This window comes from Mustela nivalis (assembly GCF_964662115.1).
Source record: "Mustela nivalis genome assembly, chromosome: 5".
Taxonomy (NCBI): domain Eukaryota; kingdom Metazoa; phylum Chordata; class Mammalia; order Carnivora; family Mustelidae; genus Mustela; species Mustela nivalis.
The window spans coordinates 62343871-62370843 of NC_139024.1; the positions used below are offsets into that span (position 1 = coordinate 62343871).

The window sequence follows — 26973 nt, forward strand, 5'->3', positions numbered from 1 at the left end:
AGGGGAGGACGAATTGGAGGGAAGTACACTTGAAGTGTTGGGAGGGTAGTTAGAGCAGTGGTTTTCACACTTCAAAATAACCTTTCCAGAAACATTAAAAAAAAAAAAAAAGACTTGTTAAAAGCACAGACTGTTGTGCAGTAGCCTAATTAAGAAAAAAAGTTAGATGCAAGTACAGAGTCAAAGAGTAAGACCAGACCCTTCCTCTCCTTTAATGTACTTTCTTTGCAATAAGAATTTGCAAAAGTATCTTTCTTACTGAAGGTTTATCATCTTAGTTTTTTGAGTGTCTCAGCATTCCACTTACAGTTCTTAGAGCTAGATGCTACTGTCACTCATCTTCCTGAATTTACAGATAACAAAGCATCTCTACAGTATATTTTCAAAGAAGAAGGTTGCTGACAGTGATAGACTAATGAAGTGTGTTCCTCCATCCTGACCCATTGTGTAGGCTCCTGGTCCCGTTGTGCATCGCCCAGTGGATGCCGATGGCCTAATCACTCACACAAGTACCTCACCTCAGCAGATACCAGAGCAACCAAATTTTGCAGATTTCAGCCAATTTGAAGTATTTGCTGCATCAAACGTCAATGAAGAACAAGATGATGAAGCCGAGAAACATCCAGAGGTCTTACCGGTCAGTTTTGAGGGCTTATTTAATTTTCTGCTGGGAAACTCTTCCCACATTATATTCATAACAGGTCTGTAAGCAGAGGAACCTCTAAAAGAGCGGATACCAAAGTGGACATCAGCGAGTAAAATATCTGCTGCTGCTGCTTTAGAGAATTTATATTCCCTGAGTCTGTGCTTCTTAATTAGTTAATTGGCCTTAGATACCTGCTGGTTACAGTATAATGCCTAATAATCAGAATGTGGTGGGGTGCCTGGGTGTCTCAGTCGATTAAGCCACTGCCTTTGGGTCAGGTCATGATCTCAAGGTTCTGGAATCTAGCCCTGCATCAAGTTCTCGGCTTGGCAGGGAGCCTGCTTCCCCCTCTCTCTCTGCCTGCCTCTCTGCCTACTTGTTATATCTATTTCTCTCTCTCTGTTTCCCCATCAAATAAATAAATAAATAAGTACCATTTTAAAAAAAATCAGAATCTGGGTAGAAGCTAGCTGTCATGGGAAAAGGCACAAACAACCCTCCGGGCATGCCTAAAACAATGCTCAGGGGCTCGCATCTGAGGTGTGATTTGGTGAAGATTTGCATGTAACAAATGGCTATGGTTACCCTAGCTACACTCCATGCATATGATGTGAGTCACATTAGTTAGACCTACAGACCACGGGCTGCCAGATTCCATCTTTACAGACAGTGTTTAGGAGATGCTCTTCAGATCTAGTGGCAGGAACTTCTGCTAGCCACTTCTTTGAGCCTGAAACTTTCTATCTAGCCCTGGGGCCACTTGGGGTATGGCCTAAACTATCAGGAAGGCAGGGGAGGGCCTAAGGGGAAGTACAGGTGTGTACAGGGTACTGGTACTCACGTCTCTGGGGTAGAGGCATCCCCCTGCCCCCACCACAAGAACTTTCCAAACAGTGCTGGGCTGCATCCTCAGCCCTCTCCTGCTCTCCGCCCTTCTGCTATAGAGAATGGCCATTTTTACAGGGTTTTCTCACAATCCTTATTATGAGAATGAATATTTTCTTAACATTTTACTCTCCCAATTTGTTAACATACATATTTAAGCATAATTGTATACTGCTTATGTATAATTAGGAATGATAATATATTCATCTCTAGGTTGAAAAAGCTTCTGATTCTGCAAGTTCTCTTCGAGTTGCCAAAACAGATAGTAAAATTGAAGAAAAGACAGCTGCTAGTGTTCCCGCCAATGTGGTACGTGATGTCTTCTATAATATTGATTATTTTGTACATATAAAAAGTTATCTGACATCATTTTCACTTTGTAAGATTTTAAAGGTGACAAAGATCTTAGAAATGAAGTGAACTGCTGAGTATCTAAGCCATTCCACTGCCTTTAACTGTAATATATTTGGTCTGTTTCAGAACAGGGTCTGCCTGTCTAAAAATTCTAGGAGGTGATGGTCTGTCATCTAGTATATTCCTTAGGTTCTCAGAATTTATATGGTGATGACATTCTTCCACATTTGGAAAGTACAACTTCCTTATTGGCCAAACTCCATTTTTTTTTATTGCAGTCATAAGTGTCGTAGAGAAAAATTACCAACCCTCTAAGGGCGTTGTGCTCTTTTTGTAACGTTTTGGGAATAATTTTTCCCCCAACATTTTATTATGAAAATGTTTAAATATAAAATAAAATTGAGAGAATTTTATATTATATAGATCGGTAAACCCACACCATTACTGTACTATTAATATTTTACTATACTTGCATTATCACATACTGTCCGTCCATCTATGTATGTATGTCAGTCCTTATTTGGTTTTTGCATTGCAAAGTTAATTATAGGTATTTGCATGTTTTTCCACTGGAAGAAAAGTTTTGGTAATTTTTTTTCCTGTTATCACCCAGACATTCCCAGTAGCTATTACAGCATGTGCTTCTGAGAGTGCTTAAACTACTCTCTCGACACTATTTTTTACCATATTTTTGTGATTTTTTTAAATAGTGAATTTAATTTTTGTCAGCTCACAGCAACAAATTAAAAATAGTATTTAACCAAAGATATGGCAGTTGATTGTCAGTTTTATTTATTAACAGATCAGGTTATGGTAAATACCAAAATAACATATTTGAATCTGTTGAGGGAAAATACAGAATTTTTAACAGTGTCCACTCATATTTGGGCGTTATAATTTTTGTGCATCTTAGTTATTGTTTTTAACGAATTGCCTTGCTTTCTATTTCTTTATAAATTGCTTTATTAAGATGACATATTTTAGGGGCACCAGGATGGCTCAGTTGTTAAGTGTCTGCCTTTGGCTCAAGTCATGATCCCTGGGTCCTAGGATCAAGCCCTGCAATCAAGGCTCCCTGCTCATCAGGAAGCTTCCTTCTCCCTCTCCCACTTCCCCTGTTTGTGTTCCTTCTCGCTGTGTCTCTGTCAGATAAATAGATAAAATCTTAAAAGAAGAAGCACATTTTAGTATTTTTGACTAGGAAATCCTATAATGGTAATGGATAGATATTTCTGGAGACTCCCCCCTCCTCTTTTTTTTTTAAAGATTATTTGAGAGAGAAAGCACAAGGTGGAGCTCAGAGAGAGGGGGAGAAGCAGGCTCCCCACTGAGTGGGAAACCCGACACAGAGCCCAATTCCAGGACCCTGAGATCCTGACCTGAGCCAAAGTCAGATGCTTAACCTACTATGCCACCCAGGGGCCCCTGGAGACACCCTTTTATATTTATTGAACAGTATATATATTAAACATCTTCCTTGTTAATATTTAAATCATGAATATTACAGTTTTGAATCAGATTTAGGCCTCAAGGAGCTTATGTCACCCTTTTTTAAAAAAGTGTCGGTTAGGTATATTTCACAGTTGTGATGTCAACCCAGGAACACCCTTTCACATTGAAATTGAACTTAGCCATGTTAAAAATAACATAAATTGTTTTAAAGTGGGACAGGTGGGACACCTGGGTGGCTCAGTGGGTTAAGCCTCTGCCTTCAGCTCAGGTCATGATCTAAAGGTCCTGGGATCGAGCCCTGAATCAGGCTCCCTGCTAAGCAGGGAGCCTGCTTTCTGCCTCTCTTTGCCTGTCTCTCTGCCTAATTGTGATCTCTCTCTCTGTCAAATAAACAAATAAAATATATATATATATTTTTTTTTTTAAATATATTTTTTTTAAAAGTGGGTCAGGTGACTTTTAATTTTTGGAGAAGAAGCAGTGTAAAGAAAGCAAATGATGAGTAACTGTGAATGTCTTGAAGACATCCCCATTGTTAACGGACTTCTTCTCTTGTAGAGCAAAGGCACCACACCTCTTGCTCCACCACCTAAACCTGTTCGAAGAAGATTGAAATCAGAAGATGAATTAAAGCCAGAAGTTGATGAACACACACAGAAGACAGGTGTCTTAGCTGCTGTGCTTGCGTCACAGCCTTCAATTCCTAGGTAATCAGAGCTGTCCCTAGACAAAAGGGGCAAAAAGCACAGCACTTAATGTATCAGAATGAAGGAAATTATGGTCAGACTGGCTCTCTAGTTGAGCAGAGGGTCCCAGGTGCTCCTCTTTGAGAGTTTTTTGAGTAGTTGTAATATTCTCCCCACTTTCCCCCTTTCTGTTATCTGGCTCGATTCCAGCTTCATTTTAACAACCTAATGCAAACCCTAGAGCAGAGTTTTTTTTTTAAATTAGTATGGAGTAACAGTAAGATTTTAACTCTGGTTGCCCTGAACCAGGAATCAGCCAACTAGGGTTCGTGGGCCAAATTCATCCCATGGCCTGTTTTCTTAAGGCCCAGAGCTAAAAATGGCTTTTATATGTGGTGTAAAAAAGAGAAGGGAGAGAAAAGAGAAAAAGAAACCAAAAACAAGAATATGCTACAGAAATCATATGGCCCACAGATTAAAATATTTACTATGTAGTTGTTGATAGAATAATGGTTACCTGCTCTGGACTAAAAGTCAGGTGATTCTACAGAAAAAGAATAAGAACAAAAACAATAAAACTTAATCTTCTGAAACTTAGATACTTTTGGTTGACCACTGAAACTGAGCTAATGATGTTGAGCTATGCTATTAAGGCAAAAGATGTTCCCTCTACTTTCTGGATTTAGAGAGAGGTCAGGGAAGAATGGAGAGAGTTTAAAAATAAATGACAATCATATTTTCTGGCCCTCTTATCTTCTCAGGTCTGTTGGAAAAGATAAGAAAGCAATTCAGGCATCAATTAGACGCAATAAGGAAACCAACACAGTTTTGGCCAGATTGAATAGTGAATTGCAGCAACAATTAAAGGTATTCTGAATCTTTATTTGGGGAGTTCCGTGGACTCAGAACATCTCAGTTAACTGGAGCTTAGAAGTGATCCGGCATTTTTAAGCTAGTATGAAACTTCCCAGGCAGTAAGAGAAATGTGTATCTAAAATGTTTTTTACACCGTTGAATCTTTGTATATTTGAAGGAATTTTGTATACTCAATTCTGATCTGATTGTATGTATGTGTATGTGTCTGTGTGTGTGTGTGTGTGTGTGTATATATATATATGGCTACACTGTTCCTGTAATGTTCCTGAACGTTCATAATGAAGCCCAAGAGAAGAAATGTGACCTTGAGCACCACCAGGACAATATATGTGGTTCCCTATACTCTTACTTAATTCTAAGATGACTTGAGTATCGTTGGTTTATCCTTTTATCAAAGACAACTCAGAGTCTCTTAAAGAGAGATAAACTGGTCTAAAGAAGATGGGGACAGTTGAGATCATTTTGCATGTGAAAAAGGAAAGACAAGCCTTAGGTAGAAGTGATGCTTATGGCCCATGTATACTCCCATTATTTACACTTGAGAGGAATGGATATGTTTTTCTTTCTTACCACTCTGATTTCTTTGAATCTCTGCAAATAAAAATGAGCTAGAATCATTTATCATTAATCATTTATATCTTATAAATCAGTGACTCTCACATCTCAGTGTATATAGTTAGTCAGGGGTCGTGTTAAAATGCAAATTCTGATTCATATTAAATATGGAAAGGGGTGAGTGCTGTGAAGTGTGTAAACCTGGTGATTCACAGTCCTGTACCCCTGGGGATAAAAATATATGTTTATAAAAAATAAAAAATTAAAAAAAAAATATGGAAAGGGACTGGAGGATTCTGCATTTCTCATAAGCTTCCAGATGATGGAAATGCTGCTGGCCTGTTGGTCCCACTTTGAGTAGCAAGGTTATAAACCACAAAGACAAGAGAAGAGTCCATGGAAGTGTAAAATGAATGCAGAGTTAGTTTGTTCCCATAACATTCTGTTGGTATCCCTCATCCAGCGTTTATCACACTATCTGGTATTATTATCTATGGCACATTTGTCTCTTTTCCCTACTAAAATGAGCTCACTGAAAGTTATAATTTTTTCTGTTCAGGGTGCCCCCCCCCCATGTGTGTGTGTGTGTGTGTGTGTGTTCGTTCCAAATTCCAAACCAAAATACATTGAGAAAAAAGAGAGAGGGATGTGTTAATGCTCAAGCAGGATGACAGAAGTGAGCGAGGACTCCCTAGATAAATTTGTAACCATCTTGTCTCTATCCCTAAAAATCTAGCGCATGTTAGGATTTGATAAATATCTGTGAATGAATGATATTTTTGTGTAGCTCTTTGATCAGAGAAAATATTTATAGTCACTCTGTGATTATGAATTTGGTCTGTTGTAAAGGAAGACTATAAAACTAAGGATAAGCTTACTAGTACCTTACCTTGATAATGAAAATTTTGTTGACACTTGTTTTTCTAAAGAACTAAAAGCGCCTATGGAAACATGTATATAGGAGCTATTTTTAAAATCACTTTTCTCTCTATCTTGAAAAGAAAATAGGAAGTATGGTACAAAATTGGAAATGGTTCTGGTTAAAAAACTATCAGCATGTTTGAGAAAAAAAAGTTGAGTTAGGATTTGCTGGCTATCTGAAAAGACTGTTCACAATCAACAGTGGTAAGAAATTCTGATTGCAGAATAAATTTATTCTTTGTGAAACCAAAAGTCAGATGTGGTTCAGGAGTTATCAGGACCAGATAACATCACCAGGGGAAATGTTAATTGGTTCATCTACTGTTCCTGCAGGGGGTAGGCTTTATGCAAAATGCATGCATTAGTAACATCATTTGCAAATATTGGCTTTTCTCTGATAATTAAAAAACATTTTATTACCCTGATTTACTTAGTAAGGAAAAGATTTTAAGATCATATTTTAATAGTACTGACATATAAAGAAACTCCTTGCTAAGTTGAAGTATCCTCTTAAAATATGAGTGACTCTCCCGTTGTCTTAACAAATTTAAATTGTTTTCTTGATGCTGAGTTGTTGTTAGCTGTGCCTTCATTTTTATATACTTTGAAACATCACTTTGCATCTTTTTCAGGATGTTCTTGAGGAGAGAATTTCTCTGGAAGTTCAACTGGAACAGCTTCGACCATTCTCTCACCTATAAGCCAATTGCCGTTAACTGTGAACATACCCATTTTTAAGCAGTTTTGGGTTCAAGCCAGTTTGGAGACCCAAACATTCAGCTCACTGCTTAATTCAACATTAAATTTTATGATTCTGTTTTGCCCTATATGTTCACCTGTATTTAAGTATGTTTTATTTTTTAATTTCAACAATAAAAGGGTCAGGATGACTTTTCCTGGAGGATATATTGTGTTTGTTGGCATAGTCCACACTTCTTGCTCCATAGTGTCAGGAATACATAACATCGGTCCAGGATACTTAAGTGGCCAGAACCTCACACTGATTTGATTTACAGAATGGCCTTCCCATTTGGATCTCAAGCAAAGACTGAAATATTTGCAAAAGAAGTCAAAAAAAATAAATTGTCAATTTGTCTTTTAGGTTTAATATTTTACATGAAGCATCTATATTTTGTAAAAATCTTAAAAATGAGTTTCCTACTGAATTTTTTATTTTAAAGAACTGTATTGGATGAGGCATTCTTTAACCATTATCAGCATTCTTTAGGAGTCATGTGGTACTTTCAGGCTTCAACTTGGAGGTCAGATTTTATAATTTTCCCAGTGAAAATTGAGCAGTTTCACCAGTAACCTAAAATTGTTGTGTGTGAGATTTTAACTCAGCAGTCACGTAAACTTATTAAATAGCTATGAAGTCAGGTCTTAATTGTCCCATAGAAGCAAAGGGAAAGTGTTGAATCACAAACGACATAAGTACTGTCCACATGCAAACATCATTTTTTGCATGATTTATGCACTTAAGTCTTATTTAGAAACTTATGCTTATCAGTTGCTACATAGATTATTTTCAAATAATAATATTTTAAAACTTTTGAGGGCATTAATTATTCACAGAATAAATGGAAATTCCTTGAGATTTCTAGTTTACCTTCAGCTATTTTGTCATCCAATCTTTGGTCATAGAGACTGGTTTTTCCTATTAACAGAGCTGCTGAAGTGTGTCCTATTCAGGTTGAAAAAATGTCGTAGGATTTGTTTCATATTATATGATATATACATTTTGATCATATGTGTAAATTTGCATTCACTGCTGACTAACAGCAGATACTCCCTTTAATGGTTTATTCTATGGGATCATAGATGTTAGGCTGCATGGATATATCGTAACAGAATCAAGGTGTGATTTTACACAAAAAACAACACAATATTTTAACTTCTCTACATTTTTTAACAAGAATTTAAATTTTTAAGAATTAGAAGGAATTTATATGTTTATTGAAAAAAGAAAATGCTTAAAATAGCCCAGTTCACAATCCTAGACTATACTAGTAGATTTTTACTATCTTAAAGGAGAATATGAAGCAAAAAGGAAACTGACAAGTGAAAGTTTCCAAGATCAATATCAACTCTAAGTAAAAAATACTACTATTACTGCATACATTAGCAGAAGTTTCCAAGTGGCTAACAGGTTATGGCTTCAGTTTGTTAAATAATTAAATGAAGGTTTTAAAGATACAAAAGACTACCAAACACGTGCTTTGCTGTTTCTCTTCAAACAGAATTGTCTTAAATTCTTTATATTTGTTTCTTTTTAAAAAATCTTTTATATATTTACTTAAGAGAGAGAGATCACAAGCAACAGGGAGTGGTAGAGGGAGAAGCAGATCCTTAACCAATGAGCCACCCAGGAGCCCTTTATTTTTGTACCTTAAAGGTATTTTGTGTTGTTTTTTTTTTTTTCCCCAACAGCCTTCTAATTTAGCAATGTCTAATTTAACTTTTTAAAACCTCTTACTTAGAGGGTCTAAAAATTTTAATTTTGCAACCAAAAAAACACTTCAGAATCACAGGAAACTTTTGTAGGAATTTATTTTTAATGCTCTCTGGAAGAATATATTCATATGAAAGACATGTGACAGGTTTTTTGCCAAATTGCCATTTATATTTTTATACACATTTTAAAATCAATAATTATATCATGAAAATTTATAAAGATATGATTGGTAAGTCAACAAAATATTTCTCTAGACTGATCATTTAAGAAAAACTTTTTTATTCTGACTTTTTCATTAGCTCATAAAACAAAACTTTAAATATGCAATTATCTTTGTTCTGTCAAATTTTACTGCCTATGAAAAATAACCACCAAAAGAAGTGCTTCAAAATTTTGGACTCAAGTTGTTCTTCTGTACATTTCTTTGCATAGTTGAACATAGATGATAAAGTTTAAAAGTTAGGAGGGACTTTATGGATCATCCTAATTCATTCTCCCCATCCGTGAGAAATCATTCTGCTTCCTACTGGATCTTCTGGAACAGGGATCTCTCGGTCTTTGCCAGGGAGAATTAGCACCCATAATATTTTTCTTACTTCTCCATACTACTTTTGATTGCACTTTGAAGTACTGACAACCATAGGAATTTATCATCCTCAACTTCTGTAGCACAAATCCATTCACGTTTTGGACCATGAAGAATAAATGCATTCTTGATATCTGTAAAAATATTTGAGGTCCACTAATTAATCTTGGCAGGTCACAATCAAAAGAAAAGAAAATGTTACAAAATTCAAGAATTGATCAAGTCATCTTTAAGAACCTTTTGTAAACTAGAAAGGGATTCCAAAAGATACAAGTCCAGTTTAGAATATAACTTCCTAAAAATCCTGAATAATTCAAATATAATCTAAAATAATCTTTGTGATTGTGTAATTCTAATAGCAGCTATTTTTAAAGACTGGTAGATGATGTCATGTTCTTTAACTCTTTGTCTCGGTCCCTCCAGAAGGAGCCAGTAAAAGTCTACACTAAGAGTTGGTGCAGGTAGAGATGCTGAGAGCTAGGCCTGGACCACCTTGTTGGAATTAAGCCAACTATGTAGCTGAGTGCCTGCTGTCTAGCGGGTTACATAGTGATGTTTTGACACAGACACAGCTGACTAAAGGGAGATTGAAAGCAGATGTCCTACACTCTTTAACCATTCGGGGTGATTATAGATAACTAACTCATGTCAGCTGAGTTTGTCTTCTAGGTGGAAATATTTATTTTCCCCTTTGGTGTTCATTTCTTCTCAGGCTCAGATTTAAAATGAGGCTAAAACTAAAGGGAAGGAATCCTTTTTTAAAGGATGAGTTCCTTCTATAAGACCTTTATTCTAGCTTTAACCTTAAGTCCTGCCTTGACATGCGGTGAAGAGTATTGGAATGAGAGCTGTTCCATTCAGCTGTTCCTAACAAAAACTGAGAAAAGAGAAGGATCCTTTTAAGCTTGGCAAGTGAAGTGTAGGTAATAACTAAAAATAGGCATAGTATTTTTAAGTAGGATTTCTTTTCATAACAGATGATAGTTCTGTTGAGGTTATTAATGAATGAAATGTTTGTTACTAAACCTCCTTTGCAAATCTGTCAGTTACAGAAGAACTATCAACTTAAATATGAACTTATGGAAGCAAAGGTACACTTCACTGTAATAATCTGTAGTAATCGCTGTAATAATCACTTCATCTTAGTGGAATGGAAACAGCATATAAAAATCTAAAATAGTAAAATCTATAGGCAGTATTGAGTCCTAGTAAAATGGAAAAATGATAGGTTAAAGTATAAAATTGTAACATTTACAAGCTGTGGTGGGTAGTGGCTCTCTTGTCAGATTGCTTCAAAGAGCTCAGGATGATGTGGGTTCGTGCTTCCCTTTGTGATTTTTGAAAGTTGTTTTCCTAATATGTAGGGTACCTGTCTGACAATGCCAGCATTCCTTTTTTTTTTTTTCTATTTCCGATAGATGCAAGTTTACATTAATGAAATCCTAAAATTATTTGGAGAACTATTTGCAAACTTTCAAATGAACATTCCAGTACTTTTCCTACTTTATATTTTAATAGTTAATGAGCATTATGTAATACGGGTTTCTAAAGGTCTTTAACTCTTGGAAGAAAAAGAATACATACATTTAGAATCTGGAATGTCCTCTACAAGTAACCTATGAAGGGCCACTGATGCAATGAACTGGTAGGTTGATTTTGAAGTCCTCTCAAACGGAGTATGAACTGTGCCCCGACTAGAAACAAGCAGTGCATCATTGAAGAGGAAAAGACTGAGGTCACGGGTGTGTTCATAGGACCTGTGTTAAAGTGGAGAAGGGTTACATAGTAGGCATACACACATGCTTTGTTATACAGTTCACCGTCTTGGCATTGATAAGCCAATAGTTGGTGGTTTTGCCTGCTGCAGACAGGTTGAAATGGCTCATTGGAGTTCTCAGTAGTTTTTCTTCTGGTGTAAATAGTCTCTTCTGTCTCTCAGGCCACTCCGAGGGAGGGGGGCCTCCAGGCCTCAGTGGAATGCTTTGAACTTACCCACTGGATAAGCATTCAGTGTGGGAATGTGGAGGAAAGAGACAATGAACTTTTCCTCCTTTTCAACGTGAATCATGCTAGAGCTGTGTTAAACTTCTGTCAAGTTTGGTATTTTGTGTCTGATGTATTTGGGCAATCTGGGGAAGGTTTCTGTTTGGTTTGGTTTCATCTTCAGTCTTCAGTTCATCTTAACAGGTTGGGGTAGAGAAAAGCACAAGAACCAATATGACATAAGGTGTCTTAAGCACACAGCTGGGAAAAGAAAAGCATTTAACTACTAGGTAGGAAATTAAAATTTTCCTAATTATGGTTGGAGGGAAATCAATAGATAACATACTTCATCAGTATGAAAGGTGAGAATTAAGTTAACTCTTCATTTTCACAGAGGTTGCTATGATGGTCAGCTGTAGGCATGTTTACCAACAGGCAAAATGTGCCCTCAGCCTCCGTCTGTTACCCTCTTTACACTGTTGTGTTATTGGAGCCAGGTCTTGTGCTTGGCAGGCACCAGTGTACTCTCCTTTAGGTTTGCTGGTGTGAGTACTCACCAGGGAGTCAAGTAATGTGTTGGGGAGGAGCGGAGTGGGGGAGCACCCACTTCCCAGTGTCTCTAGCCTCCCTCCCCCCATGTTGGGAGGATAACCAAAATCTTTTTTCTCTTAGAAGTTTCAAGCAACCCTCACTTGCTCGAAGGAAGGGAGTCCATATACTGGCTTGATGTTCAGAGGAAGTCTTATTTTTAATCTTCACTATTTTTTTTTAATTGCCATTTGAAGTCTACATAAACTTTCACATAAACACTAAAGTGGCATCAATTCATACCATTGGCATTTTTAAGTGTCCTTTTTTTGTTTCACTTTTTCTTTTTGCTTGGGTCCCTCCTCCCTTCACTCAGGTCACCCAAATCCAAATTACCCAACTCCTACCTGTCTGTCTGTGTTTTCTTACTTGCTCAGGTAATCGCACACATATGTACATATATACACATCTGTTTACAGGTAGGTTGCCATTATTTTACAAAAATGGTAATATCCACACTTTTTTTCTGTTTTTCTCACTTAGCAATGGAAATCACTTCAAGTTAACTGGTATGGCTTGCTTTATTTATTTATTTATTTATTTTAAGATTTATTTATTTGAAAGAGAGAACCTAAGTGGAGAGAGGGGTAGAGAGAATCTCCAGCAGGCCCTACACTGAGTGGGGAGTTCAGTGCAGGGCTTGATCCCAGGACTCGGAGATCATGACCTGAGCTGAAATCAAACTCAGATGCTTAACCGACTAAGCCACGCAGGTACCTCTTTATTTTATTGTTTTTAATGGCCAAATAATACTTTATGGTGTGTATAGACATCATTGATTCCACTCTTCCCTTTTGATGTCCATTGGTGTGTACAGGCTTGGGTCTTTTTCCTCCTTTCTTTTCTCCTTCTTTCACTTGTTCTTTATCGCCACTATGTGCAATGTTCGAATAAACTGATCTTTATTTACAATCAAATCCCTTACATGTGTTGTTATTTCTTTCAGATGGGCTTGCGAGGATGGGGTGGGCTGTGGTGGGCAGGTAGGATTGATTGGTCAAAGGTTTTATGTATATTTATCAAAAACCGGATTGCTGTCCTTAAAAGCTACTATAATTGCCACTTAGAATCCACTTTATATAATAATGGCTCTGACTTGTACATAATACAAACTTTAATGTCCCTCTAAATTACCTAGAGATTTTTGTTAAAATGCAATTTGAAGGTAGTAGAACTAGATCGTGTGAGAGTTTCTGCATCTCTTAACAGCTGCCTGACGATGCTGATGTGCAGAGCACATTTTGAGGAGTGAGGCAGTTAAATCATGTATTAGTTACAACATGTCATGCTAGGTGAAGGACTGGGATCCAGGACTGAAACATTTTTTTTTTTAAGATTGTAATTATTTATTTGACAGAGAGACACAGTGAGAGAGGGAACACTAGCAGAGGGGGTGGAGGGAGAAGGAGGCTTCCCGCCGAGCAGAGAGTGTGATGCTCCGATGCTCGATTCCAGGAAGGACCCTGGAATCATGACCTGGGCCGAAGGAAGATGCTTAATGACTGAGCCACCCAGGCATCCCCAGGACTTAAAAATTTTTGAAGAGTACTATATTTCAGGTTCAGCTATTCAGAGAGTATTAATGAGGTCTTGGCTCTGTTAGGTGTATGGATAAACAGAAATGCCCAAACGCTGGAGCCAGCTTTTCCTTTTTCATGCATTTCCTTCCCATTTCTGTGTGGCTGTGATTTAGGCTGGAAGGAGTGGGTGCTTCACACACACTGACATACACTTGCAAGAAGCAATATTCTAGATCAAGTTGGTAGGATATCCTGACAATAATGGTGCCTACAGAACTAGGGATGAGGGAGAGAGGAGGCTAGAAAGGGAAGAGGTCTTTCCCAATCTGTGTGTAATTGTCTGTACGTGGTGAATGGCCACTCTAGGTAAAAGACCCCCACCCGTATTCTTGCCTTCTTTTTGTTTAGCAATTTTACCATACTACTGATATGAACAATTATTTCTCCTATCATACCAGTTTAGAGAAATGTTCAAAGCTATAAAAAAAAATGCTCTATTAAACTGAATTATCAGAGAATATAATACATGTTTGCTTTAAAGAAGTGCCTTTGAAAGGTAATGAATCATTTTTTCATTCGGAAGTGGTAACCCCGAGGGCAGAAATAAATGAAAGAATTCCGGTTTTGTGACCCACGTGGATCGAGCGGGTGGTTGGGCCCAGGGCAGAGCAGGAACAGGTACATTATTAACTCGGAGTTGAGGCCACTTGTCCTCAGAGGACATAAACAGGGAAAGAGGCTTGAAAACACACAGGTTTTCATTATTTCATTATTTCAATCAATTATTTCATGAGAATGCTATTTAAAATAAATCTGAGTTCCATCTAGAAAAAATATTTTCAAAAGCCATTTACTAAGTTAAGCCCTTCTACAGGCTCCTGGGTGGCTCAATCAGTTAAGTGTCGGACTCTTGATTTTGGCTCAGGTCATGATTTCAGGGCCGTGGTATCCAGCCCCATGTCGGGCTCAGTGTGGAGTCTGTCTGTCCCTCTCATCTCTGCTCCTCCCACCACTCATGCTCTCTCCCTAAAATGAGTGGATACCATTCTTGTAAATAAATAAAGCCCTTCAAGATCTCCAACAATTTTCATCCAAAAATGAGACACACTAAAAAACATAGTAACTCCTCTACATATGTAAAAGTAAATAATTTCATCTCTCATATTGACATAATAGAGCAAAGGAAGTGGAAACTATGGATCCTAATAACGTTTCAGAAAGTCACTTGTCATATTCAAAAGAACCAACTGTAAGGGTAGAGTTTTTTCTCCATGAACTTGGATAGGATTTCTTTCCTTGTTCAGAAATAGGTCAAATGACTCAGCAAAATGTAACAGGTCTGTTATAGTTTAAATTCCTAACATCATTCTAGAAATGTTTTATTGTTGTTTATTGTATTAGAAGGCCAAAATGCTGAAGTATCCAATTTCTATAAATACAGGAAAACCTTGAAAGGAATTTTACAACCTTGGGCATGAGCAGACAACAGCGAGCCATAGGTTCTCTGAGCTGACCTGGGTCAAAACTGTAGCTTCTATACATCCACACTGACTTGAGGATTACAGGCTTTCTGAGTTTCCAGGCTAAGAGCCAATTCAGAGCCAGAGTCCAATATCTCTGGGAAGTCCCCAGTACATAGCTAGCTGCCCCAGTAACTGACTGTAGGCCCCTTGGGTTAAGGCTAAAAAGAAAGTTTACAATATGCATTTTTGGCAGTGTAGTAGGGTTTCTCCTCAAGAGGACTTGGTCTGAGAAGTGGATGTCTCCCTTTGGTGATTCAAAGCCATGCCACTGCTCACCAGTCCTCGAGGGCTCCGCCTTTCGTCACCTCGGCATCAAGGGAGGGAAGGGGAACAACAACAAAAGTCCACGGAAAAACCAGCAGGCTGAAAGCCACGTAAGTGGACATGGGTGTTTTCTGGAAAAACGATATAATGAAAGTTCCAAATTGCATAATATATTCTAAAAGCTTAAGCTACCCCCAAATTCTGTGGGCTATATTGACAGAGGGACAAATAACTTCAACTTTCTTAGCTCTAAAATGACACTGTGACTTCATCTCTACCCAGAGGAATTTTTTTCTTTTTATGGTGCAAGTATTTACTGATTTTGTTCTGTGTCGTGGCTCTTGTTTATCAGTAATTTGTTTAGCACTCACGGCTTAGTGGGTAGGTTTATTATGAGGAAGGTTCAGTTCATCTTTCTAACCCGCTGCTCTCGTCAGTAGACAGAGACTTGGTTCTGAATTTTGGACCAGCACTTACTCTCTAGCCTCAGAGAACTTACTTAAATCCAGATTCCCACCCATAACATGATTCCAGACCTACTTGCCCCAGGAAGTGATTGTAATGAGTGTGTCAAATGAGAGAATGTAACAAATACGGTGGGGTCACGTGGCTGGCTCAGTTGGAAGAGCATGTGACTCTTGATCTCGGGGGCTGTGAGTTTGAGCCACACATTAGGTGTAGAGATTACTACAATAAATAAGTAAAAAGCATTAATAGAAAATATGGTAAATTATAAAGCCTTCTACTCATGTAAGTCAGTATTTCATGTATAAATATAAACAGAGTTTCCTCTGAGTAGAAATCTCTAATGGATGTCACGGGAATGGGATTTCCTGAGTTTTAGGTGACTTTCCAAAATGATAGAAAACAAAGTTACAGACTAAGTATTCTGTAATATCTTTTGGAATATGAACCTATCTTGCACTTACTAAATTTTAAAAGTTAATGTAAGCTTTGCGCAGTGGTAGTATCGTAGCCAATGAGGTTTATCCGAGGCGTGATTATTGCTAATTGAAAAGTTAATGTAAAATTACATTTAAATTTATTGCTTGACAAATCACTGAGATGGTGTCTATTTTAACATACATATACCTCATAATTAGATTGTAAAATAATTTAGTATTCTCCCATGATCCTCAGATTCTTAAATGTATTCTCTTTGCCCAAATGCTAAATTCTAATAACTGAGCCCTTTGGTTTCTGGTTGGACACATAAAGAGCTTGCAAGTCCTAACTTCCATCCTCACAACAAAAAAGAAGCTGAAAAACTCAGCATCAACAGCTCTTCTTTGCACCATCAGAGAATCAAAGCCACAAGGTAAACTAGCACCCCAAAAGCTGGAGAGACACACTGATACAGAGAAACACAGCTTACTGAAGGCAGAACCTCCCCGCTGGAGCAGTGAACTAGTTTTAAGAGATTAAGAACTCCTGGAAGCCTAGCCTGAGGGGAACATTCTCTCCCCACTAGCCTGAATTTAAAACTGGCATATGTTTTACTTCCAGGAGCCCCACCAGGCTCTCACTGTGAAGATCAAAGAAAAATGTTTTCATCCATCCTGATAGGGAGAGGAAAGGTAGCCTTTTTGAAATGTGCCTGCAGAGTTCTCTTCTCCTTACCAAAAGACTTCCCTCAGGGGAAACTATTTTACCAGAATCTAACCAATATGGGGGAAGGGAAACACCTACTTCCAGCCCCTTCTAGCCTTCCTGTCTCTTAGAGACAGTACACAAAATGGAAGGAAACAAAACAAGAAACAGAAAGGAATGAAAAACATTTGTGAAAGTCCTAGCCTGGGGCACAAGCTCACTAAAAAACTAAGACCTAACCATGAAACTATAGAACTCTTCCCTTCTCCTCCTTTCCCATTTGATACCGCATCGACAGAATTCCTTATAATAACAAGGGATTATAGCTGAAAAGAACTAGAAGCTTCGGACCCCTATTTAAGGGGTCTCTAGGGAAACTCAATGGCAGCGAGGGAGACAAAAACAAGAACACCAAAATAAATTGTAGCCTGTGACACCACAGTTACAACAATAGTAAACACAGGCTAACATCTAGTCATATAAACCTGAAACCTCACACTGAAGACCTATTTGCCTCAGTCCCTTTCACTTAATACATTACGTCTAGCTTTCAACAAAAAATTACAAGTCATGCTAAGAGAAAGAACAGTTTGATAAGGCAATCATCAGAACTAGACTTATATGGCAGGGATGTTGTTGGAATTATTAGACCAGGAATTTGAAATATTTATAATAAGTAAGTCAAGGACGCTAATGAAAAAGTGGACAACATGCAACAAAAGAACAGATGAGTAAAATAAGGAAATGGAAACTCTAAGAAATAATTAAAAAGAAATTGTAGAAATTAAAAACACTGAAATGGAAATGAATAACGCCTTTGATGGGCTTGTTAGCCGCCTGGACATAGCCAAGGAAAGAATCGATGAGCCTGAAGATACATCAATAGAAACTTACCAAGTGAAAAGCAAAGAGAAAAAAAAAAGATTGAAAAAGAAAGGAACAGATTAACCAAGAAATCTGGGACAAATACAAAAAGTGTACATAGGTCTAATGGGAATATCACATGGAGAACAAAGATAAAGGAACAGAAGAAATACTTGAAGTGATAATGGCTGAGAATTTTCTAAAATTATTGACAGTTACCAAATCACAGATCCAGAAAGTTTACAGAATACCAAGCAGGGTGAATACCAAAAAAATACCAAGTAGGCATATTACATTCAAACTCCAGAAAATCAAAGACAAAGATAAAATCTTCAAAGAACAAAAACAAAACTAAACCAAAACAAAACAAACAAAAGAAAAAGCCCACTTTACCAAAGAAGGACAAGAATAGCATTGGATGTCTCCTCAGAAACTGGCAAGCAAGAAGAGAGTAAAGTAGAATAAGTGTTGAAAGAAAATAACCCAGCAACCCAGATTCCGTAGCCAGCAAAACTATTCTTCAAAAGGGAAAGAGAAATAAAGATTCTCAAACAAAAATCAAAATTCATTGCCAGTAGATCTGCCTAGCAAGAAATGTTAAAAGAAGTTCTTTAGAGAAAAGGTAAATTATGTAGTTCAGAAACTCAGGCTTACATAAAAGGAGAGTGTTACCTTCATGAATACATGAAGGTTAAATAAATTCTAATAAAAAAAAAAAAACTGGGATAATCCTAGCATGTCTCCTACTACACCAGCGTGTTTAGAATTGTTGGTTTGATAGCTAGTTTCCTTCCATCAATGCAGCTCGTTTCTATCGCTACTGAACAAAAACAACAAAACAAATAAAACAAAAATACTGATCATGAGAAAAGTGACACAATTGCATGACTTTTCATTTAGAACTACTCTAGGCAAGAATAGAGGTGAAAGCATTGGGATTCTTCCAACCACTCCCTGACCTACACCTATGGGAAATATTCACTGAAATAATAGGCAAATCAATTTTTATTTCTTTTATTAGAGTTGGATAAATTAAAGGAGTTTATTTCTCTCCATTTGGTTAGTTGTTGAATTGTCATCTTTGCCATTAATACTGAGAACATAGTTTTGCAAACAATTTTCTAATATAGGTATCAGCAAATTATGGCCCCACCATTTGTTTTGTGAATCAAGTTTTATTGTAACACAGCCACACTTGTTCATTTATGTGCTGTATTATTTATGTTATATCATTATTTTGCTGTTTTTATGTTATAATCGTGAAGTAGTAAAATAATCTGGGCAACAAGACCTAGGATATTTATGATCTGACCCTTTACAGAAAAGGTTTGTTCATCGTTGTTCTAAAAGAAGAAGGGGGATGCTAGCTTATGGAAATTGTCACCTGTCTTTTGTTCTTACACTGCTGTAAGCACTGTGCAAACCAGAAATGGTGAGACCTCAATATAATGATGGTCTCTTGGTGAGACCTTTGTAATACTAACCTCAATAACTATCAGGATAATTAACTGATCTTCTCTTTCTTATAGGTGAGCAAATCACTAGTGTGTGACACTCACAACACTTGGCTCTCCTTTCAGTAGGAAAGTGACCAACCTCAGAATTCCTGCGTCTATGCAGTTTGTGGTTCTGGCAGAGATTATGTTTTCTCCCATTCCATCTAGTAGCTGCCTGGAATGTGAATAAGGTAATAAAGCTGCAGGGGAATGTATGTTTAAGTTTTCAGTCCAGTGCAAAGATCTGTTGCAAACTTAGGTCAGCCATTGTACTGGATCCCAGGTACAAGATAAGCAAGACGTAGTCACAGCCATCGGACAGTTCAATGCTTACCTTAAAGAGAAACTTACTGCCTCATCACAGCAGTGAAGTTGGGCTACATCTTGGACCCTAATCAGATATCTGCTTTCTTCTAATAGAGTCTATGAAATAAAAAACAAAATCAGAAACATTCATAAATTTGGAGAAAATAAAAAAGTATCCCACTGAAGAACTGTTTCATATCCCAGAAGCTGTGTGGAGTAGAACTCAGTTTAATTATGAAAAAGTGAATGTGGGCGCCTGGGTGGCTCAGTGGGTTGGGCCGCTGCCTTCGGCTCAGGTCATGATCTCAGAGTCCTGGGATCGAGTCCCGCATCAGGCTCTCTGCTCAGCGGAGAGCCTGCTTCCCTCTCTCTCTCTCTTCCTGCCTCTCCATCTACTTGTGATTTCTCTCTGTCAAATAAATAAATAAAATCTTTAAAAAAAAAAAAAAGTGAATGTTTTTGTTATTGGCAAAACAGATTTTTTTTAGAAAGACCACAGACTTCACAATTAAAACTATATTTGAGGGTGTTGTCTAATTTTTAAAACTACTGAAATTACTGTTTTATATATAAATGCTTTAAAAGTCTTTCTAGTATTAAAAAAGAAAAAGAGGGGGTGGGAGCAGGTAAGATGGGGTCTTTGAAGAAAAGGAAGTGAATGGATTGTTACAAATTCAGAAGTTAGACCCTTGTACTGATCTAGCCATGAGATGATCACTTGATGTAAACAGTGATCTAGAGATAAACTCCAACTCTGTGAGTTCCAAGATTTTGGACTTTTTGTAATCCAAACTCCACTCTCCCTACCAAAATGTGCAGATCTGAATTCTAATAAAACAGCTCCAACTTGTTTCCCCAATTTGACCAAATAAAAATGTTTCAAATTGGTACTTTAGTTCAACATAATTCATATATTGAGCTCCTACTATATGCCAAACATTAGATGACAAGTAAATTGTAGCTCATGTCTGATGACGTTAACAGGTTTGTAAAAAAAAGTGTGACAGAGATGTTCAGGGTGCTTCAGGATACCCAAGATGGGGCTTGGGGAGAGGGGCTCACAGCTGGAGATGTTGGGGAAACTTTACAAGGAAGATGATGATTGAATTGGATTTTTAAAGGATGGATAGTTTACCCAGTGGAGTGAGAAAGGCAATTTCAAGAAGGAAAAAGCACAGGCAAAGCACAAATGTGTGGAGAAAGGCTAACATTATTGGAGGACTAAGTAGATTTGCATCCTCTGATCGTGAAGTGGAAGGCAAGGCAATAAGAGAGAAGGTAGACTGGGACCAGATGATATTCTATAGGGAACAACTAACACCTAAAAATTTTTTCAGATATCCTCAGGGCACAGAATCCTACACCAGACACGATGTATAGGAAGATAATAAAACAATAGAATACATGGTCCCTTTCCCAAAAGGAGGTCATGTTCACAGAAGTACCAGTTAAGGAGCTAAGACTGCAGCCAAGTTATGGGATAGGATCAAGTCCACCTGTGTGTCTTCTCATATGCCTCTTTACAGCTAGCAAGGAGGGGAACTGGGAAAGCTTGCCAGCACACAGCACGCAGCAGGCGTGCAACAGATGGTAGCTGAATTGAAATCGACAAGCCTCCTTTTGCCCTAACTTGAGGATATATTCACGAGCATGAGATGCAGTGAGTACGTCCGAATACGTACCGGGCATCCCCAGACGATTCTCTGTATTTCTGACAGCTGATCTTTCATACCGATGTTGTGCTTCATCTAGTAAACAAAGGGATTTTAGGCAAACTGAAATTATGAGATTTTTATATGTAAAAATAGATTTAAATATTTTATGGCTCTTGTACACGGCTCGGGATTTTCATACACTTTAATAAGAATCTCAATTTTGTGCCCCCAGTGTTTGAAGACAAAGAGGCAAGTGACAAGACTGTGTTCACAATCTTCAGGGCAAAAGAGGTTATCGGTCTACATTCAGCCCAGATGCCTGTGTAATATGCACATCACAACAATATTTTCAGAATGATAGTACTATCTTCCAAGATGCTGAATTCTTTCAGAGAATAATTATGATTGCGATCTTTACTGAGGCGGGAAAGTTCATTCATAAGAAGTACCCTCAAAAACAAAGGATTTTACTTTTTTTTTCTTTTCATTGTCTAGAAAAATCAATCCATATATTCAATTCTTCACACTTTCATATTAATAAAAGTTTTATTGCACTTATCCAGGTATCTGAAAACATTCTGTCTCATGTTGTTTGGCTTTGAATAGACCCTCTTAGTGCTCAAAATCACTGAACCCAATCATTTCACATTAAGAGGAAGAAAGACTTTGAAGTATGCCACAAAGGGATAAGATATTTCAGGATCTTTGAGTCAGTACGGCAAAGTATTGTAACATTTGTAAAGGACACGAACGCTCATCAGCCCCCAACCTCATCTATGTAACTTTTATATGTTTTGAGTTGGTCAATGGCAGCGGTCAGGCTCCCACGGTCAGCGTGTCCTGCGGGAGTGTGAAGCCTCAGAGCATAGAGAAGATTCATATACTCTTCAAATCTTCGCGATGGGTACAAAAGCAGCTCCGGGAGGCTGTATGAGGCAGAGAAAAGGGAACCCTGGTTGCTCTCTGAAGGCCAAAGTGTGCCATGTCCTTGGGGCGCCCCTGCGGTGCACTCCCTCAGAACTTACCTCAGCATTTTGGTAACAACGGTCTTATCACGTCTCTTCAGGAAAGCTCGGAATGCTGGTGTCATTTCTCTGGACTAAAGGTGAGCATTATGTCAAAATTTTGCTCTGTAGTACAGTTGGCAAGCCTTCTGTTCCGCCAGACAAGCATGATCTATGAAGCACTCAAAGCAAAAGGGCAACAACTACCTCGAACCCAAGTACGGCTAGTCCTATCGAGACTTACTAATATACTAAGCACAGTGTATTAATTATATCGTAAATTAACCCTATTCCGTAAACTTAATCAGTATAGACAAAATGGACTTTGCCACCAGCTAGGCCTGGATTAACATTACAATTCTAATTGAATTCGATCTAATTCTACGAGGCCCTATCAAGTTATTTAACTTCTGCAAGCCTGAGCTTTTGCATGGATTACGCTACCTAACTCTTGAGGGTGAGGGGAACAATCCTATCTGTAAGGATCCTGCCCGTCAGGCAGTAAATGCTATCTCCACAGTAAGAAACTATTAATAGTATTCACTGTAATGCTGCAGTTAACTATGTTTTCCATAGTAACATCATCAGGGGGCTCCGCTCTGCTAAATATCTGTTTTAAAGTATCCTTTCATCACTGTTAGAGCACTCAGGAAGTGGCCGTACAGAAGTGCCTCAGAGATGCCAGGAATGCATCAAATAGTCGCGGGGTGTAATATTAACAGCTCACGTTTACTGACTATTTATCTGCACACCCCATGCTAGTGAAATAGATATTACTATTATCCCTAACTATAATAATTTTAGTATCAATTTATAATATTATGTGACACTTTGCTTCCATTCTTGTTCTAAACGTTGGTTCTCTGCAATGGCCTTATTCACTCAACTTTCACATAATCATTGTCCAGCAGTATTTAAACTCCCTTTGTGGGGTCAGAATGAAACTACAAAGGGAGACATCTGAGGTCAGGACTTGTCCAGAGGCATCCAGGCATCCAGGCCTACCCCTGAGGGCCTCAGTTCAGACAGGTGGACACGGTCCAAGTAAATATAGTGGATGCTAGCGGAAGTGCAAGGGACACTCTTCTGCTCCACTTTTGACTCACATTGAAGAGGAAGAAAGAGAGCTCACTGCCTTCAAAAGAGAGCCCAGCAAAAGCGGTGAGTGGCACAGAGGGGAGCCGAAGATTCCTGCCCAGACTACATACGGCTTAAGTCATGAAGGGAAAAATTGTTTATCACGAACTCTCCAAGCAATGGAAGACAAAGAAATCCTTATTTCATAGTGAGATTTCACAAACGGAGTGTCCTTATTCCAAGAAGCGTATGGATTATTAATTCTTTTTCTCCATAAGAGCCTTGAACTCATCCAAGCTGCAGAGCACTGTGTTGGCAGAGTAGAATCAAGGCTCTCGCTCCTGCTTCGACCCATTGTGAAACATTTCTCTGTAACTGAACCACAGAGTATTGGGGCAGGTAGATGAAAACCTGACAGTTTGTATGATTAGCTCAGCCCAACAACAAGTTCCTGGGTCCCACCGTATCAAGCACTGTGTTAACCCTTGGTGATACAAAATTAAGTCGGTCAGGGGCCCCCGTCCTCAAAGAGCTCACGGTCACCTGGAAGCTAAGAGCGGGGAAGAAGTCTTTCCTGTTAATCCTAGCCCTTTGGATTGCACACAAAAGTTCCTACCAAGCTCAGAAAGTCTCATTCAGGCCTGAGTGATAACTCAATCATTACCTTCTCTATAGTTCTCAGAACAACCGGGTAATTGTTGAAGAAATTGGTATATGTGTTCAGCTGGCTTCCAAACTTGAGGAATAGTTCTCCCACGCAGTGGGCTGGGCTCCACTCCTGTAGTCTGTCTCTCAGATGGTCTAGAAACTGCCTGCCGTATGAGAAAAGCACGCCTGTGAAATACGGGCCTGGAATAACCTAGAAACTTAAAAAATGAAAATAAATTAGTTGTCGATTGTGCAACCTAGCCAGGCTTTTGTCCGATCTGTCTGCCTGACACAGAGCAGGGCAGATGTGCCCGGAAGGGAGGAGGGGCGGGGGGCGGGGGTGTGAGGGAGGAGGTTGACTCTGGTGGATTCTTGCCTTTTCCTCTTAATTCCCTGAGTCGGAGCCCCAGGCTGGCCTCCACAGGGCTGACCCTTGACTGTCCCACTCCCACGTGGCCAGCCAGGCAGACGGGGAAGGTTTCTTACAGTCCTCAGAGGAGAGGGCTCAACTCACTTCAAATCCTGTAACTCCTGAGCGGCCCACTGCTGTGGACCTGGTGTCACCCGTCATTCAGCCGTCACAGGCCTTGAAACAGGGACGAGGCCTAGTCCGACCTCTTCCTTCTGCAGGGCCTGGGGCCCGGAGGGTGAGGAGCATCCGAGTTACCCAGAGAGATACTGGCAGAGTGGCCCGGTGTATCTGTGCCCGCACCCATGATCACTTTTCTGTGTGATCATTCTTGAAACAATATGTTGTCATTCAGCTGACCCCCGGCCCTGGTTCTCTCAGCCCAGGATCCCATGAAACCCCTAGTTTTCTTTCCCTTTGCTCAACTGGACGCTGCTGACTAAGAACGGTGCCAGACCATTCTCCTTCCTCCTGCTTTGGGGTGAACAATGCATGGAATAGAGAACCCCCAGACCCTGAGCCCCGCTCCGGGAACTGTGGTGTGGAAATGAGGCGGGGGTCGTCCCGGGGCCTCCTCACTATCGCTCACAGCCCTGTGGCAAGAGCCCTCTCTTCTGAGACGATTAGGGGCTCCACGAAGCGGCCCCTTGGTACAGCTTTTGAAACAACTAAGTGTGGGTTCTTCCAATGGCATCATGCGTATTTGAAAAAGTGCCTCGGGACACCTGGGTGGCTCAGTTGGTTAAGCGGCTGCCTTCGGCTCAGGTCATGATCCCAGCGTCCTGGGATCGAGTCCCATATCGGGCTCCTTGCTCCGCAGGGAGCCTGCTTCTCCCTCTGATTCTGCCTGCCACTCTGTCTGCCTGTGCTTGCTCTTGCTCTCTCTCTCTGACAAATAAATAAATAAAATCTTAAAAAAAAAAAAAAAGAAAAAGTGCCTCTTCAGCGTTTACCTATTGAGACTTAAAATCTGCAAAATATCTGAGAAAATGATGTGGATGTTTGCAGCACTGAGAATCGCTCTGTTTGATGACAAGGCTGCTTTCAGGGGCGATACGTAGACATCTCTCACAATTTCCAGCATCTGCACGTATTTTCTCTCGCTCTGTAAGAGTTCCCCTGCAACTCTCGATCGCTTCTCAGCTGAGTCCATCCGGAGCTTTCTCTCCTGGAGAAAGGCATGAGGAACTCAAAGGTTACTGGGTTACAGCCTCAAAGACCCTGAAAAGTCCAAGGTGGTAGAGAAATGATAGGCGGAACAGTCAGGCAGTGACTCACTCTATGAAATACTATAAACACACTGTTCTTGGTTAAGTTTTATCTAAGGAGTTAAAAAAAATTGTATCCCATCTGGCAGCTGACTTGGAACCCATGTTACATTTTTATGCATACAATTTTTTTTTTTTTAAATATTGGCGTTCTCCAATATTGATAATCATTTTGAATAAAGGTTTCCATTTGGAACCTTTCGTTGTTGTCTTAAAACAAACGTCAGGTGTTTATGACCAATAGTGAGATGAGATGCTGTCATACTCACGGCACAACCTGAGCCCCCTCGGCCTTGGTGATTCCTGGGGATGGATCTGAGGGTGTGCGAGTGCCCATGCCGCGAGGTCCACACCTGTGCCTTGAGCACCAGGTGGATTTGCTCAGTGTTGGGGGGACGGTGGGGATTGAGGCCTGAGGGATTCACGTGTCTCTGCCCCTGGCTGTCGGCCCTTAGGGAAGTTAAGTGTTCTAACTTGAGCTCCTCACCTACAAAATGGGGTTGTTAACGTCTACCTTAAAGGATTCCGAGAAGGAAAATACCATGATGAATTCTTTCATGAGGGGAGGGGTGAAAAGTGTGTGCGGTGCCGGAGGACAGGACAGGCCCCAGCCTCTGTCTGCCTGCAGCCTCCTCCCTGCTCTACCCTTTGCAGACAGAAAGACGGCCCTGAAATTTATATGGGTCATACCCAGCCTTTGAAGTCAGACCACCTGTCGGTAGGGTAGTTAGAAACTGTGACCCATTGCTTTAAATCCTGTCTTCGTGTCCTATTAGAAGATCCAGGTAGCACCAAGATAGCTCTTGCTCCCAAGACACACACTTGGTCCTCTTGGTTCGACTTCTTTTCAGACCAGGACTTACTCAAAAGAAAAATCTACCCTTGGATTCCCCCCTCAATTATATTTAGGATTGATTTTGGTTTTTTTGTTGTTGTTGTTGTTTAATTTCCCTAAGGGAAACTTTCAAGAAAAAAAAAGAATTAACCATAATAAAGACTGAAGCCTTTTTTTTTTTTTTTGTCAGGAGCAAAACAAATGGAAAATTCTCACTGTGTAAGGGTGGGCTTACCAGTTTAATCAGCATCTCCAAATTTGGATCATTGTTGCTGAGACTTGATTTTGTGTCCTGTGGTTTGTCTTCTAGAACATTTCTTTCCTGAAGATTCAATGCAAAGCTGATTATTTGGGGACAGGCCTTGAGCTGTCTGAATGGCCAGCCGGTGCTGTGCCCTTAGGAGGCTCCAGTAGCTGTCTGTACTGAACCAGGCTGTACCCCGAATACAATGAATGAAGCACTTGACACATGCGATGACTCTCTTATATTAAATCTTACATTGAGAAAAAAAAAAAATAACCTTCAG

At 39.3% G+C, this 26973-nt stretch overlaps 2 protein-coding genes across 12 annotated transcripts in view; one reads left to right on the forward strand and one right to left on the reverse strand.

Moving 5' to 3' along the window:
* Window positions 1–7276, forward strand: part of REPS1 (RALBP1 associated Eps domain containing 1) — a gene marked incomplete at its 5' end in the record, with an annotated part of 83620 nt that extends 76344 nt beyond the window's left edge. For all 7 annotated transcript variants that reach the window (XM_082731073.1, XM_082731075.1, XM_082731074.1 and 4 more), the window contains 5 exons: window positions 452–637; window positions 1745–1840; window positions 3896–4044; window positions 4785–4890; window positions 7008–7276. In XM_082731073.1, coding sequence (XP_082587199.1) covers window positions 452–637; window positions 1745–1840; window positions 3896–4044; window positions 4785–4890; window positions 7008–7076 — 606 coding nt within the window. In that variant the 3' untranslated portion in view covers window positions 7077–7276. The remainder of the gene's footprint in view (window positions 1–451; window positions 638–1744; window positions 1841–3895; window positions 4045–4784; window positions 4891–7007) is intronic.
* A 1632-nt stretch (window positions 7277–8908) lies between these two features.
* The window catches only part of ECT2L (epithelial cell transforming 2 like), a 73832-nt gene continuing 55767 nt past the window's right edge, over window positions 8909–26973 (reverse strand). For 4 of the 5 annotated variants that reach the window (XM_082731072.1, XM_082731070.1, XM_082731068.1 and 1 more), the window contains 9 exons: window positions 26682–26768; window positions 25297–25511; window positions 23951–24098; window positions 22231–22304; window positions 21975–22131; window positions 21233–21298; window positions 19579–19667; window positions 11001–11173; window positions 8909–9550 (listed from right to left, as the gene is read on the reverse strand). In XM_082731072.1, the coding sequence (XP_082587198.1) occupies window positions 9423–9550; window positions 11001–11173; window positions 19579–19667; window positions 21233–21298; window positions 21975–22131; window positions 22231–22304; window positions 23951–24098; window positions 25297–25511; window positions 26682–26768 (1137 nt within the window). In that variant the 3' untranslated portion in view covers window positions 8909–9422. The remainder of the gene's footprint in view (window positions 9551–11000; window positions 11174–19578; window positions 19668–21232; window positions 21299–21974; window positions 22132–22230; window positions 22305–23950; window positions 24099–25296; window positions 25512–26681; window positions 26769–26973) is intronic. The other variant, XM_082731071.1, reaches the window with a different exon arrangement.